The following is a 15,753-nucleotide window of genomic DNA, read 5'->3' as shown; positions in this document are numbered from 1 at the left end:
ACCACCCTCATACTCCTAAGGAAAACCTGCAACAAAAACCCACTTCCCTGCTGTGCGCAGAGGACAAGTCACCTGCTAATCAGTGCTTTGTTCTGGGCTGAAGGAAATCACCGGGTAGCAACTCCTCTTGAAAATAGAACCCATCATGAGTCCTGCTCTCCTACTAGATTTCCTCATATCCGTAACAGTGGAGCTTAATGCATTCAGGGCTAGATCAACACTGCCACTAAGCCCCAGGTCTAGAAGTATACCACAGCCTTAGGGAGGGGGATCCAGCGCCAGTCTCCCCAGGGTGGCCCTCACCAGCACCTCTTATCTGCAGAGCAGCTGGCTGCAGCAGATAAAGAAGCTTCTGGCTGTTAGGTGTGGTAGAGACAACTCCTCGGTCAACTCACAGCCAAGTTGCTGGATCTTTCTTTCAGCTACAGTGGAGAATTCCTTGTCCACCATGTTTCATGTTTGTGACCTGAAATATTTTGTATTGTACCTTTCTTTTTTTTTTTTTTTTTTTCTTATTTTGGAATATCTGCTTATACACAGTGAACTACCATGGGGATGGAACCCAAGTCTTAACAAGAAGTGCATTTCTGTTTCATATCTTACACACACAGCTCAAGTATCATGCAACATCGAGTGTTTTGACCACAAGCATCACATGAGTCCAGGTGCAAAATTTCCTTCTTTTGGAGTCATGGCAACCCTCAAAAAGTTTTAGATTTTGGAGCACTTTGGATTAGGGATGCTCAAATTGTATTTTACAACAAACATGATGTAAATCATGAAGTAAACTGAGACACTCATTTATGAAAGCAGAAGAAAGAGAGAACAGATGGGGGAACAGGGATAAGAGAGGCCACGCAATGTCCTGTGGCATGTGGACCCCCGTGGCTCTCAGAGGTGACGGTTCACTGAGATGGGGCAGTGGGGTTAGGTGGCCTGGTGAGACAAGGTTAGGTGCCTCAGATAACAAGGGCAACTACTGGGCTGCTCCACAGGGAAGGACACCTGTGCCTCCTGCAGGGAGAGACACTCTAGAGGAGAGAGCAGAAGTCTTGCAGTGCAGTTGCCTCACCAGGATGTGGTAATGTCAAAGGAGTGGAGAGAAACAGCATTGGTAAAGAAGAGAAGATCAATCTTAAATTTTACCTCTGTTTAAGGAAGATTTGTGCGGGATTCTGTGTATTCATTTAAAACATAATTTATACTTATAAACTAATAAAGAGATAAATAACATGTGGTGTACTGTTCAACAGAATATGTGGCCACAAAAAGCATGAAGCACTAATATATGCTGCCACATGGATACATTTTTTTAAAAAAAAAGATTTGTTTATTTATTTGAAAGGCAGTTATAGAGAGAGGAGACAGAGAGACATATCTTCCATCTGCCTGGTCACTCCCCAAATGGCCACAACAGCAGGGCTAGGCCAGGAGCTGCAGCCAGGTCTCACAAGTATTTGGACCTTCCGCTACCTTCCCAAGTGCATTAGCAGGGAGCTGCATTGGAAGCACCTGAATGGATCTTTTTAGTTGCAAGATATTTTTAAAATAAAGATGTATTTATTTTTATTGAAAAGGCATATTTACAGAGACAGAAGGAGAGACAGAAAAAGATTTTCCATTTGCAGGTTCACTCCTCAAATAACAATGGCCAGAGATAAGCTGGTTCAAAGTCAGGAGCCAGGAGAAGGACTTGGGCCATCCTCCATTGCTTTCCTAGTCCATTAAGAAGGAGTTGGATGGGAAGTGGTGCAGCCAGAACACGAACCTGACCCCACAGGGATGCTGGCAATTACAGATGAAAGATTATCCAATTGAGTCACTGTGCTGGCCCCAAGACTAATAACTTTTAAACTTAAAAACAGAGAGAAAGAGATAGATATCTTCCATCTATTAGTCCCCAAATGCCTGCAACAGCTAGGACTGGACTAGACAAAGCTAGAAGCTCAGAACTTAAAATCTGGTCTCTCAAGTTGAGTGGCAGACCCAAGAACTAGAGATCCTCTCCCTGCTGCCCCCAAGAGTGGACACTGCAGGAAGTAGAACTGGAAGCAGAGCTGGGACTCAAATCCAGGCACCTGAATATAAGACTGGGTGTTTCAAGCACCTGTGTCAAATGTCTGCCCCTATGGTGGATCTGAAAAACATGCCGAGTGAAAAATGCCAGACATGAAAGCATGTATACTATGAGGTTCCATTTACCAGAAATGTCTGGAAATGGCAAAGAAGACTAGTGGTTGGTTGCCCAGGGGAAGAGGGGATAGGGAGATTGGGGATAATGGCTAAGGGGTACAAGATTTATTTTGGGGATGATAAAAATGTTCTAAAATTGATTGTGGTGATGGTTATATAACTGTAAACATGCTAGATGTCTATGAAGCTCTGAGTTCTTGGCTTTGGCCTGGCCCTGTCCTGGCTGTTGAGAGCTTTCTGATAGCAACCCAGTGGGTAGAAAATTTCTTTGTCTCCTTCTCTGCTTTTCCAACAAAATGAAAATAAATAAATATTTAAAAATTCAAGGAGTCAGTGTTGTGACACAGCAGGTAAAGCTGGCACCTGCAATGTCAGCATCCCATACAGGTGCCAGTTTGAGTCCTGGCTGCTCTACTTCTGATCCAGCTCCCTGCTGATGGCTTGGGAAAGCAGTGGAGGATGGCCCAGGTGCTTGAACTCCTGCACTCACATGGGACACCTGGATCAAGTTCCTGGTTTTGGCTTAGCTCCAGCCATTGCAGCCATTTGGAGAGTGAAACAGCAGATGGAAGATCTTCCTGTGTGATTCTCCTTCTGCATTTCAAATAAATAAAATCCTAACTGAACCAAATCAAATAAAATAAATAAACAAAATCCTAATCAAAACAAAAACTCCCCACAAATTTAAGCCCAGGGAATAGTGTTGTGGTACTACAGGGTAAGTTGCTGCTTCCATCACTATCAAGGTCCTAGTTTAAGTGCTGGCTACTCTGCTTGTAATCCAGCTTCCTGCCTGGAAAGGCAATTGATTCTGGGCCAAAGTACTTGTGCTCCTGCCACCCATGTGGGAGACTGGATGGAGTTTCTGACTTAAGGCTTTGGTCTGGCCAAGCTCTGGCTGCTGTGGTCTGGGGAGTGACTCAGCAGATGGAAGATCCCCCTCCCTACTTTTCCCTCTCCCTGATGTTCTGCCTTTCTAATAAATAAATTTTAAAAAACAAAAACAACAACTTGGAGCTCTGTGTGGTGCTTGGGTAGGAATGAAGATAAACAGAACAGAATAAAGAGAGCCATGCAAACAAAGGAATTTATAGGGTATTATGAAAGTGGATCTCACATCAGTCGAAAAGGATATGGACAAGGTTTATAAATAGTATTGAGGCAATTAGCTAGCCAGTTTGCTTAGTGACTTGAAATACCAATCCCTACCACACAGGAAAATAAATGACTGGGCCCAGTGTGGTGATCTAGTGGCTAAAGTCCTTGTCTTGAATGCGCCAGGATCCCATATGGGTGCCAGCTCTAATCCCAGCAGCTCCACTTCCCATCCAGCTCCTTGCTTGTGGCCTGGGAAAGCAGTTAAGGACAGCCCATAGCCTTGGGACCCTGCACCCGCATGGGAGCCTGGAGGAAGTTCCTGGCTCCTGGCTTTGGATCGGCGCAGCACTGTCCGCTGCGGTCACTTGGAGAGTGAATCATCGGATGGAAGATCTTCCTCTCTGTCTTTCCTCCTCTCTGTATATCTCTGACTTTGCAATAAAAATAAATAAATCTTTAAAAAACAGAAAGAAAGAAAATAAATGACTAAGGGTATTTCAATAGCTAACTATAAAAACAAACATAATAGTACTAGAAAACATGAGAGAGTGTGTTTAAAATCTTAATTGAAGAAACAAAGTCTTCCCAAGTGAGACACCAAATCCAGGATATTACAGGAGATGTTTGCTTCATTCTCCAATGATTTGTGCACTTGTCTGCCAGCCTCCCCAGGACACGATAAGAGGATGGGTGCCACAGGGCAGGGCCCACACCCACCTTCCTAGTTAATCCATCTCTTGGTACACAGAAAAGGTTCAATAAGTTCTCATCAGAAAGACAGATTTAACTACATAGGAATTAGTAAGGTCTATACCAGAAGGTATAATAAACAAAGTTAAGAAATAAACAACATGGACCCAGTGCGGTAGCCTAATGGCTAAAGTCCTCACCTTGCATGTGCCAGGGTCCCACATGAGGACTAGTTTGTGTCCCAGTTGCTCCATCTCCCATCCAGCTCCCTGCTTGTGGCCTGGGAAAGCAGTTGAGGATGGTCCAAAGCCTTGGGACCCTGCACCCATGTGGGAGACCTGAAGAAGCTCCTGGCTGCTAGCTTCAGATGAGTTCAGCTCTGGCTGTTGTGACCATTTGGGGAGTAAATCAATGGAAAATGGAAGATGAAAGATAGTTCTTTCTGTCTCTCCTCTCTATAAACCTGACTTTTCAAGAAAAATAAATGTTAAAAATAAACAAACTCTTACAAGGGTAGGTCATTAGAAAAATGGGTATATAAATGATGGAACAAGGCGCTCTCAAGCCAAGCAAAGGGTAACATACAGAAAAAAAGAGCACAGCCTCTCAGATGAGCAGGAAAAACAAAAACTGAAACAGAAGCCATGGTACATTTGCCAGTCTGGTGAAACGGAACTCGATTAAGACACTTGGTTTGGCTAAGGTGTGAGGAAAGTATATCTATACATTAAGGGGTAGAGTCTTTGTTGGCCCAGACTTTCAGAACTATTTATTTTCATTTTTCTTTGAAAGGCAGCAAGATCGGTGGAAAATTTCCATCTGCGGGTTTATTCCTCAAATGGTTGCTATGGTTAGGGCTAGGTCAGGTCAAAGCCAGGAGCTGGGAATTTTACTCAAGTCTTCCAGGTGGGTGGTAGGGACCCAAGTGCTTGGACCATCACTTGCTGCCTCCTAGGGTGTGCACTGACAGGAAATTAGACCAAAAGTGGAGGATCTGGGATTCAAACCCTTGCATTTCAATATGGAAAGTGAGATTTCCAGGTCATATCTTAATCACTGCCTAAAAACCTATCCTATGATTATGAAATGGTAAGATGCTTAATATTGAGACTTGTTTCAAAATAATTCACCTTAGACAGGAGAAGGGAACTCACAGGGTTTGAGGATGAATATATCAGAATTTATGGGGTTTTTTTGTTTGTTTTTTTTACTCTTACATATCCTTGAAGCTTGAAGCTTTTATGAAAGTAAAATGAATGAGCCCAGTCCTCTTCTTACGTCTAGAAGGATGTGCAGCTTACGGTGAAGTCACTGCAGTGTTGCGGACCTAGGCAGTTAGTTCAGGGTCACAAACTTAGATGCCAAGTCCTACCTCCTCCACACCTCCATCCTGCCCATGTGGTTCTGCCCGACTGTGATGCTCACCTATCATCACCTGGAACCTGAGATGGGGCGCTATATCGCCTTGTTGCATAACCACCCCCCTCACAAATCCCCATAAAGGCCCATGATAGGGAGCGGCTCGCTCTCTTGGTTGAGTGCTTGCTGCACTCTGGCACTCCAACTCTGGGCCTCCCTTGCTTGCTCTCTGGCTTCTTGCAGACAGACTCTCAGGGCAGGTAGCCCCTGAACAAGGTCCATGAATGTCTGTATTCCTTACCCTCAATTCATTGCTTGGGTGAGTCAGTGAAGATGTTAATGCTGAGGTGCTTTATATTTCTAATGTGTGTACTTTCAAGAGTTCCAGGAGAGGTGAGACCTAGCAGTAGTAGAATATGGACACAGAAGCCAGGAAAAGGTGAATGTTTGCAGCTTTGTATGTCCAGGTTGTTTGCTGCATTTCTCTTAGGATAACTTATATTTCTGGGGAAGCTGGGACATAGCTCTTCAATTTAATGGATGGGTTTCATGGCAATTGCCATTTGTTCCTCTCAGGGTTTCAATTCAAATTGGATTGCCATTGGACTTGTCATTTTCTAGTGTGCCCTGTTATCACCAAGCTTGGCTAATAAAGACTCTTATTACATTCTAGACCTATCTGGCATGATCTCTCTCTCACCCCACAACAAGAGGTGAAGCGAGGCTGAGTGCAGCCTGACCTGGAACCGCCTCTGGGAAGGACAGGGGCCCATCCTTCTCCCTGGGGAAGCCTTGTGGGTCAGTAGGTGGGGCTAACCACCAGTATCAGAAAGGAGGTTTATCTATCATAGAAAGGGCTTGATGAGACTGAGACAGATGGATATCTGCAGGAAGTAAACAAAACAAAACCTGGAACAAGATACATATGGCAGTTAAGAAGAATGCACCTGCTGAAGACTTGTTTGAAACATGTGCTAGTGACTGCTTTTGAAGAAATGTCTTTGATATACTTTATTTGGAAGGGAAAGAGAGAGATCTGAATATTTCTTCCCAAATACCTGTAATAGTCCGGGTGGGCCAGGCCAGAAGCTGGGAACTCCATTCAGGTCTGCCATGTGGGTGTCAGGGACCCAGTTACTTCACTGAGCACCTGCTGCCTATCAGGGTGAGCACCAGCAGAAGGCTGGATCAGAAGCCGAGCAGCTGAGCCTCCACCCAGGCACTCTGACAGGAGATGCAGAAGTCCCAATGGGCAGCTCAAGTGCTGCACCAAATGCCCATACATCAACACTATTACTATTTTTAAAAACAAACTTTCATTTCATTTCATTTGAGAGAGAGAAACAAATAGAGATCTACTTACTGGTTCATTCCCCAAATGCCCATTGGGCTAGGTCAAAGCCAGAAGCCAGGAACTCTATCCAGGTTTCCCAGGTGAGTGACAAGAGCCCAAATACTTAGGACATCCTCTGCTGCATTAGCAGGGGAGGCAAATTTCAAGTGGAGCAACTGGGACTTGAACTGGCACTCCAAAATGGGATGCCAGTATAGCAGGCAGTGGCTTAACCTGCGTGCCACAGTGCTGACCCCCCAAGTGCCATCTTAACTGTTTCTCTGTACTCCCAGCCCTCGTTCAAAGTTCTTAGTCTAAGGGAACTTCTAAGGGGACAACCTGAGAATAACACATGGACACTCCTATAAATCTCCACGTGCAAGTGATTAGGGAAACCAAAGCAGAGACACAGAGGATTCCTAGCTCCTCCTGAGGCTGTTTAATTTTGGCAGGCTGGAAAAGTCTGGGACTGTAAGAAAACGTAGCTGCCCCCAGGAACTCAATCACACCAGGTACAAGAATCTAGGTGGGGAGAGGCCAGAAGGAGTAAGGGGCAACCAGGGCCCTTGGCCCCCTGTCGAGCTCCCATGCTGGCACTATGAGCTGGACTCCAATGCCCCACAGCTTTGCATCCCCCACATTCCCACAGCCTGCTATCAACTTCCCTTGAAGTACAGTGCGGAGGCCTGACATACAACTAGAATTCCAATGCTCATGGAGAAGGGCTATGCTGACAGAGCTCAAAATAACCCTAAAATAGTTTCAGATAAACCACCAAACCTGTTAGTGGTAGATAAACCATCCTGTTAGTGGTAGAACAAAAATCCATCAATTTGGACATTCTAAGACAAAACAGGCCTTTTAGATGCAATCTGGGATATAAGATGCTTTTTTTTTTAAGCTCATTTACATTTAAAAAAATTTCATTTTATGACAGTTTCATAGGCTCTGGGATTCCCCCAATATAAGATGCTTTTGCTTTTAAAATATGATGAGTAGTCCAAAGCCATAATCTCTCTCCTCCATTTAAAAAAAGATTTACTTATTTATTTGAATGGCAGAGTGTTAGAGAGAGAAGAAAAGACAGAGACCTTCTATCCACTGGGTTACTCCCCAAAGGCCAACAACAGATAGGTTTAGGCCCGGCCAAAGTCCATCCTGGTCCCCCTTGGCAAGGGCATCTACTGCAGACATCACTGCTCCTTTCCTGGCCACATCAGTAGGAAGCTGAATCAGAGGCAGAGTAGCCAGGACTCTTCAATATGGGATACTGGCCTCATAAGCAACAGTTTAACTTACTGAGCCACAAGACAGGGCCCCACTCTCTCTTGTCTACCAAGACACGCCCACAGATGGCAGATAAGAAAGAACAATAGCTGTTCAACTTGATACACATGCTTCTTACCCACATATTCTGAGAGGAAGACGACAAAGAACGGAGTGACCAGGTCATTAATTCCCTGGACATACCCACTGGCAGGATGTCGGATGGCCCAAATAAAGAGAATTCTTTCAAAGATCTAGGAAAATGAGAAAGAAAGAAGATAATGGGTGTTAATTCAAAGGACACACTCCCTCCCTCCATTTGGGTTCACCATAATGAATGCACCTCAGGGTCTGTGCAGAGCTTTCAAGAAAATCTTTAAACATAGTGGACAAAGGATATTCCTAAGCGCCAAAGCTGTCTACCACACTAGCTGTTTTAAAGTGGGCGTAGATGCTTCTCCAACTTGATTTTGTCGGTATATGGTCACTACAACACAAAACTGAGAAGAGGAAAAGGTAGTGACACAAATGACTTAGACAAAGGCTTGCTATGGGGATGTCACTAATTTAAGCCACCGCATTCTCACTTGTGGATTCTGTATCTCTATTTCCGAGCACAAGATATCAGAACTCTCTAGTTCCGTTGTTTTTTTGCTAAGCCTTTTTCTGTCATGATGGTATTCAGAGAGAAAACCCTTTCTCTAGTACCCCATCATCCCCAAACAAAGGAAGGAGATCTGGATTTAGTTCTGACTTAGTGTGACTAGGAACAAGTGGCAGACTTCATGCAGGAAGTAGCTTCCTATACCAGATGCAGCTCTGACATTCATTGCGGATAGGAAATCAAGCAAACCAGATCCTGAAAGTTTAGAATTTGAGAACAGAGTAGCCAGAAAAGGCTCCACATGGAAGGTCTTTGGGGTTAAGTACATACATCACAGGAAGTCAAAGGGTTAGGCTGGGGACAGAGGAATATCTTTAATGGCCCCTGTCTGGTCCCACTCAACTGCTGCTTTTATTACTCTCTGAACTCTCCTTGTCCTCACCCTCAATCTCTTGCCCTAAGGGTACCCACGGCCTTACTTCATTCCGCAGACCACAATGTCTAGGCCTGGCCAAGCTTGAGACCAGCTTTGACTGTGCTGCCTCATATCTCTGAAACCACACAAGAGGAATGGCAGAGGTGATGGTGAGCACATGCAGGTGAGACAGGAGAACAGAGTGGCTCCACACTGTGTGCAGTCACATTGTAGAGGCCCTTTGCTAGCAGGTGCAAGGGGAAAAAAAACCTCCCAGGGGTCCAAGAGAAAGGAAATACATGGTTTTGGAGATAGCTATCTAGTATAAACACAGCAAAGGATGTTTTCTTGCCACAGCATCATAAATACTAGTCTACACATATCTATGAGGTTTGCAAACCATGACTTCTGATAGTCAGTGTTACTCATACTTTACTCCTTGGCTGGCATTTTTCTGCTTAAGATGGGCCAGCACCATATTATAGAAGTTAACCCTCTACCTGTGGTACCAGCATCCTGTATGCTGCTCCACTTCCCATCCAGCTCCCTGCTAATGTGCCTGGGAAAGCAGTGGAAGATGGCCCAAGTCCTTGGACTCCCACATCCACAAGGGAGACTCAGAAGAAGCTTCAAGCTTTTGGTTTCCAACTTGTCCAGCTCCAACTATTGTGGCTGTGTGGGAAGTGAACCAGTAGATGGAAGATTGATCTCTCTCTGTAAATATGCCTTTCAAATAAAAATAAACAATTCTTGAAAACAACAACAACAACTAAACAGTAACTACTGCCTGCTGGCAGAAAAGGTGATTCAAACAGAGAATAAAGTCTGTGCTTCCATCTAAACATTCAGGTTCCACTTCCAGGAGAAATCTCTTAAACTACTGTGCCTACCTCCAAATTCAGAAGCATGCGCTTCTAAAGTAATAGTATCTGAACATCTCCACATTAAAATAAGAAGTGAGCAGGCCAAGCTGTGGAAACAGCATGGGTCTTTAGCTTCCTCTGAGAAGAATTTAACAGGTGAAATAACGGCATCACTCTCAAAAGTTTCTTTACGCTAAAGGTAGGTCAAGAGAAATTCCAGCCATGAAGATACCTCTATTTAAGCAGAAGTATGAATATAATACAAAATCAAATAGAAACCATTTCAGTATTCTTATCACAATCCTCCTCTATGAGGACTGATAGCTAAATTCAGAGAGCACCAAAAGAAACCCCAGGGCTCAAGAGTGTCCTGCTAATGCTGCCTCGCTGAGACCTCCCATGTGCTTCACTAACTTGTTCTGAAAATAGCTCTAGTAAGGCTTGCATCATGCTACAGTGGTATCTTAAACCTCTGCCCACTCCCACCTTCTGGTCCCACAAGTCTCCTGGTTCTAGTCTCAGCTGTTCCACTTCTAATCCAGTTCCCTGCTAATGCACCTGGAGAAGTAGTAGAGGATGGCCCAGGTGCTTGAATCCTTGCCTCCTAGGGGAGACCAGGATGGACCCTCTGGCTCTTTGTTCGTGGTTCAGCCTGGTCCAGTCTTGGCTACTGTGGCCAATGGAGTGAGTCAGCAGATGGATTCTCTGTCACCTTTCTCTCTAATTCTTCCTTTCAAATAAATAAGTCTTTAAATATTCATATAGTAATTCCACTTCTGAATACATAGCCAAAAGAATTTAAAACAAGGGCTCAAACAGATGTTTGTACACCCACATTAATAGCAGCATTATTGGGCCCAGAGCGGTGGCGCAAGTGGTTAAAGGTCCTCGCCTTGCACACCAGGGATCCCATATGGGCGCCGGTTCTAATCCCGGCAGCCCCGCTTCCCTTCCAGCTCCCTGCCTGTGGCCCAGGAAAGCAGTCGAGGATGGCCCAAAGCTTTGGGACCCTGCACCCGAGTGGGAGACCCGGAAGAGGCTCCTGGCTTCGGATCGGCATAGTATCGGCCAGTTGCGCTCACTTGGGGAGTGAATCATTGGACGGAAGATCTTCCTCTCTGTCTCTCCTCTCTGTATATCCGCCTTTCCAATGAAAAAATAATAAAAATAAATCTTTTAAAAAAAAATAGCAGCATTATTTATAAAACCCAAAAGGTGAAAGCAACCAAAATGTCCATCATTAGATGATGGAATAAGAAAGAAATTCTGGCACATGCTCCAATATGGATAAACCTGCCCAATAATACGCTAGGTGAAAAATCCAATCACAAAAGGACAATTATGATTCCATTTGATATAACCTGATACAGTCAGATTCATAGAGATAAAATGCAGAAAGATGGCTGCTGGGGAATGGGGAGTTACTAGTTAATGGAGTTTCAACTCAGGAAGATGAAGAGTTCTGTAGACAGATGTTGGTGATGGTCACACAACATCACACGAATGAGTCTAATGATAGCAGACTATGCATTAGAAATGATAAATTTTGTTTTATTTATTACCATAATTTAAAAAAATCACTACTGCCAGCTTCAAAAAGTGCAATAATTTTTTTTAAAGGGGAGGGAATAGGTGTTCAGGGCAGCAGTTAAGGCATCAGCTGGGATACCCACATCCCATTTGTGCCTGGTTTGAGTCCTGACTCCTCCACTTTTGATTCCAGCTTTCTGCTAATGTGTACCCTCAGAGACAGCAGTATAGGGGTTCCCTGCCACCCAGGCAGGAGACCAGATGGAGTTCCAGGCTCCTGGCTTCAGCCTGGACCAGAACTGGCTGTTGTGGATATTCACAGATTAAAGTCAGCAGATGGAAGATTTCTGTCTTTGTCTCTCTGCCTTTCAAATGAAATGATGAAAATAAGGGAAAATTTTAAAGTAGAACAAACTCATAAACAGTAATTCTAAGATGTGGATTCTTCATTCTGCCCCCAGGTAACTTCAAGACTCTGGCAAGTTCTTTAACTACTCAAGGTGCTACTTGGCTAACAGGTTTGCTCTGAAGAGCAAATGAGAACACACAAGAAAGATCTCAAGAGAACTTGAGATAAAGCTTGGATAAAGCTCTGTATCCAAACGTGAGATTCTACGGTGATTAACAGTAAATCTGTGAACAGGTGCCAGAGATTGGGGGTAGGGCGGCGAGAGGAGGACCAAGGAGCATGAAGCAATCCCCTTACCTCCTGCACAAGTGGCTGCTGGAACAATGGAATGAGAGGATTCGTCCTCGGAATGTCAATGTGAATCTGAAAAAGAGAAGCCGTGTCCAAACACACAAATGCCAGTCTGTTCTTTCGGCAGTTATTTTCTTAAGAAATTAGGACCAAATGTGTAAGAGTTACAGCATAATTTTATGTTTAGTAAGAACTGACTGACACAGAAAAAAGTCTGCATAAGTGTGTTTTCAGATATCAACAGCTTGTCAAACAGTGAGAAAACAATTTCCTGTCATCAACCACTTAAGCCAAACAGGAACAGGCTTCATGAACTATGAAAACCAACTGCTTTGTCTGTGGCTCTGGGCTGGCATTTCTTTGACAGGTGTAGTCGAGTATATACCCTCTTTCAGAATCTTATTCCTTAACACTTCTCAAGAACTAAAATTACTCTGACAACCAGAAATGTGCCAGGAGAGGGAACCGGAAGAGGACCTGCTGTTATCAAGGAGGTCCCTCTGTTTGGTTCACTGGGAAAGAGGTGTTTTTAGTCCTCGGAGCTGTTGGGGATAGCTGCCCACTCCCACCATCTGGGCTGCTGCTCCCTCCCCCTGCAACAGGCAGTAGACTCTGCAGCATGGGCACTGATGGGAAGACTCTCTGGCACAGATACTGGCAGCTGTGCTTCCTACATGCAAACATAGGTGCTAAAGACGCACAGTGGCTGCCAGGACACACTGATGTTCTGATCCTGAAAGACCAGACCACTCCTGAGTGAACTCAGCCTTCTCACAGGACTGCTACTCCTCACAGTGTGGCCTGCCCTGGCAGTGTGTTACCAGTGAGCTGGTTAAGAACAGGCCTCATCCCAGATCTCCTGAATCAGAATCTGCCTTTTTTCATAATCCCTAGGAGATGTTTTTAATCAACATCTGAGATATCACATTGTTTGAGAAACACACTGATGAGTGACCAAAAAGTCCATTGACAATGGCTAAAATAGGAGATTATGAATGAAAAGAGAAGCAGAAAAGAGAGAAATATACTGAATTCCTAGCCAGCACGTCACAGCCTGAAGACCTGCAGCCTGATGGCACCATCAGGAGACACAGCAAGAGGCAAAGAGGTGGCAGGTGGCAACTGTACCTGTCTGTAGGTATCCTGGTGATGCTCCTCATTCCGAGAGTCATAATACTGCTCGATGAAGCCAAAATACTCCTCCCGCTTCCGCTGCAGCGTCAGCTTCCTCCTCTCTGTGTTTGCAGGGAGATAGCCCTGGGGATGAGACTGCTAGTCAGAGCAGAACAGACACTGGTTGCGTGAATCCTTGGTTTTTAATTTTAGCCTTGGAAGCTATCAAAGGAACAGAAGGAAAACTGCCAGTGGACAAGGGTAAATCCCTTGTTTTGGCTGCCCCGTGCTTGCCCTCTGCTTGTTCAATGAGAGCCACATGTGGGCAGAAGAAGCCAGGCCAGCTTTCCCAGGGTTGTTTACTCCTCTGGCGTGGCACTGCCTTGGAGCTCACACTGTCACTGAGCCTCTACAGCTCCTGGAGTTGGCACAGTGAGTGCTGAAATGTAGGTCAGCGGGAGGGGACAGGACACTGGTCACAGCCTCTGAGGCCTGGATGTGTGCTGGGCCATACTTCTGAGAAGCCCAGCGATCCAGCCACCTCCAGGGCGCATCTCAGTGGTGTGCCAAGTAAGCTGGTGCCAGCTACTTATTCTTTCTGTGTTACATTCAGAAATACGCGGCCCAGACAGAACTTCTGGCAGCAGCCACTGCTGGCCACAACTCCAGGCCAACTTTCATTCTTATCCCTGGTCTAGATGCCACTCGCATTCTTACACCCCCTGTTTCCCTTCTGTTCATACCAAATCTACCCTGACTAGCATTGAAGCTTACTAGAAGGGGCAGAGGCAATAGCAACAAGGTCGTAGGGCCAGGGGTGGAGAGCACAGCCAGCAGACAGTTAGTTAGGCGAGACATTCCACAGGGAATGGGGACTGTAGTTTAAGCTCATAGCAACTGAAACTGTGTTTGCAAACAGCAGCCCTTCCACAAAGGAATGAATTTCACAGGCTCAGAAAATCTATGCTTTCCTATCGCAAAGGCCGCTACAGGGCTCTGCCCTCGAGGAAAGCAGGACTCACAGTGAGGCTCTCAAAGAAGGTCCACCAAACCTCTCCTCAGTTACAAAGTGGATTTCAATGCCTTTGGTCATTGCTACTGGAAAAGGAGTGAGGCATAGGTAATGCAGGGGCATGCTCAAAACAAGCACTGGGATGGCCCTGTCTTACCTCCTCTTCACTGTTGCGCATGTGAGACGGTGACTACGGAAGCAAGCTTGTGCTTGTCTTCCACATGTGTGGGAGTTAGAATACCTTCCTGCTCCACATAGTGGACATAAACTCTAAAGGGTGTTTCTGTATGCACAGAAATAGGACTAGGGTTCCTCCGTCTGTCACATCCAACAGGACCAGAGGGGTCCAAGAGGAAGCCCCATGTGTCCAGACTAACCTCATCAGGCAAGAAGGGCCGCATGAGGCTCATGCCCCTCTATGCGGCAGGCAGAACTCACCGACAGGAGTCTCCAGGTTACAGGCCGCACCTCCCTGGGAACCCCTGGCCAGCTACACTTCCTCAGTTCATCTGCAAACAGAAAACAGCCGAATTGGATCAGCTCCTCCCACCAGTGTCCTAAAATATTCTTCAACCGGTACTGCCTGATCCCTCCTATCAGTCAAGTAAAACCACCGCCACCACCACACCACTGCCACACCACTGCCTGCTACTGACAAGCACAGGGGAAAGCTGCAACAGGCCTGAGCAGCAAAGTGCCAAGGACACAGCCCTGCGGTAGCGACTCGGTCAGCTCAGATGGGAGAGTTAGGGGAGAAGAGAAAGACCCACGGGTTTCAGGACGAGTCACCTGCAGGTGGGAAACCAAAGCCAGATGGATGCACTACAGTCTACAAGGCCACAGAGACCAGCCCGGCTACTCAGTCCCCTGATCTCTAGTAGTATGTTTCTGACTGAATACCTGCATGTCACTGCAATGGGCACCAGATCAGGAGATGCTAAAAAAGTAAAAGAAGGCAGAATAAAGAGCAGTAGCTTCCGGGTCTCTGAGAATTCCAGTCACCAAGCGTATCTACCTTGCTCAGGGCTCCCGAGGACTCACCTAAGTCAGTGTTGTGGCTGGAGAGAAGCTGGCGGAACTTTTCCAGACGGGTTTTCTCACGGACTGTCATTGGCGGGGCCCCAGAAGCGTTCTGGTCTGAGATGCGGGCAACGAGGGGAATGATGGGTCGGAGAGGGAGTGACTGCTGTTTGTGGAGTGGGTTCCTTAGGCACGTGTCACCTTGAGATCATGTGAGAGAAAAGAGCAGGGATTTTAAGCAACAATAAACCCCCAGTTCAGGGTGGTGTTTGCCCCAGAGCAGCTGCCAACAGCATGATCCCACTCATTTATCCCAGACCAAGGCATCTCAGGTAACAGACCCTCCTGAGCCATGGCAACCCTCAGGACTTTTGGGGGAGATCCCTAAACAGAAGCACAAGTTTTCTTTCCATTCCAACCTGAAGCTTTCTCAGTGCCTAACAGTGACTGCAAGGGCAGGGCAGCTGAAAGTGTTTTTCCTTCCTTTCCCCAATCCAGCAGCGTGTGAGAGGTGACACTGCTCTCACACAATAAAAGGAGGTGGCACCGGTCAGGCT

At 45.8% G+C, this 15,753-nt stretch overlaps 1 protein-coding gene across 3 annotated transcripts in view; it reads right to left on the bottom strand.

Annotated features, from left to right (window-relative positions):
- TBC1D22B (TBC1 domain family member 22B) overlaps window positions 1–15,753 on the bottom strand; it is a 75,728-nt gene that overhangs the window by 25,869 nt on the left and 34,106 nt on the right. For all 3 annotated transcript variants that reach the window (XM_040983298.1, XM_040983296.1, XM_040983295.1), the window contains exons 4-8: window positions 15,218–15,397; window positions 14,615–14,685; window positions 13,180–13,308; window positions 12,058–12,123; window positions 8,079–8,193 (exon numbers count right to left, since the gene is read on the bottom strand). In XM_040983298.1, the coding sequence (XP_040839232.1) occupies window positions 8,079–8,193; window positions 12,058–12,123; window positions 13,180–13,308; window positions 14,615–14,685; window positions 15,218–15,397 (561 nt within the window). The remainder of the gene's footprint in view (window positions 1–8,078; window positions 8,194–12,057; window positions 12,124–13,179; window positions 13,309–14,614; window positions 14,686–15,217; window positions 15,398–15,753) is intronic.

Source organism: Ochotona curzoniae, unplaced genomic scaffold (assembly GCF_017591425.1).
Source record: "Ochotona curzoniae isolate NIBS_2020 unplaced genomic scaffold, NIBS_Ocur_1.0 contig_3819, whole genome shotgun sequence".
NCBI classification, from domain to species: Eukaryota; Metazoa; Chordata; class Mammalia; order Lagomorpha; family Ochotonidae; genus Ochotona; species Ochotona curzoniae.
This window is presented reverse-complemented; position numbering and strand designations above follow the sequence as displayed.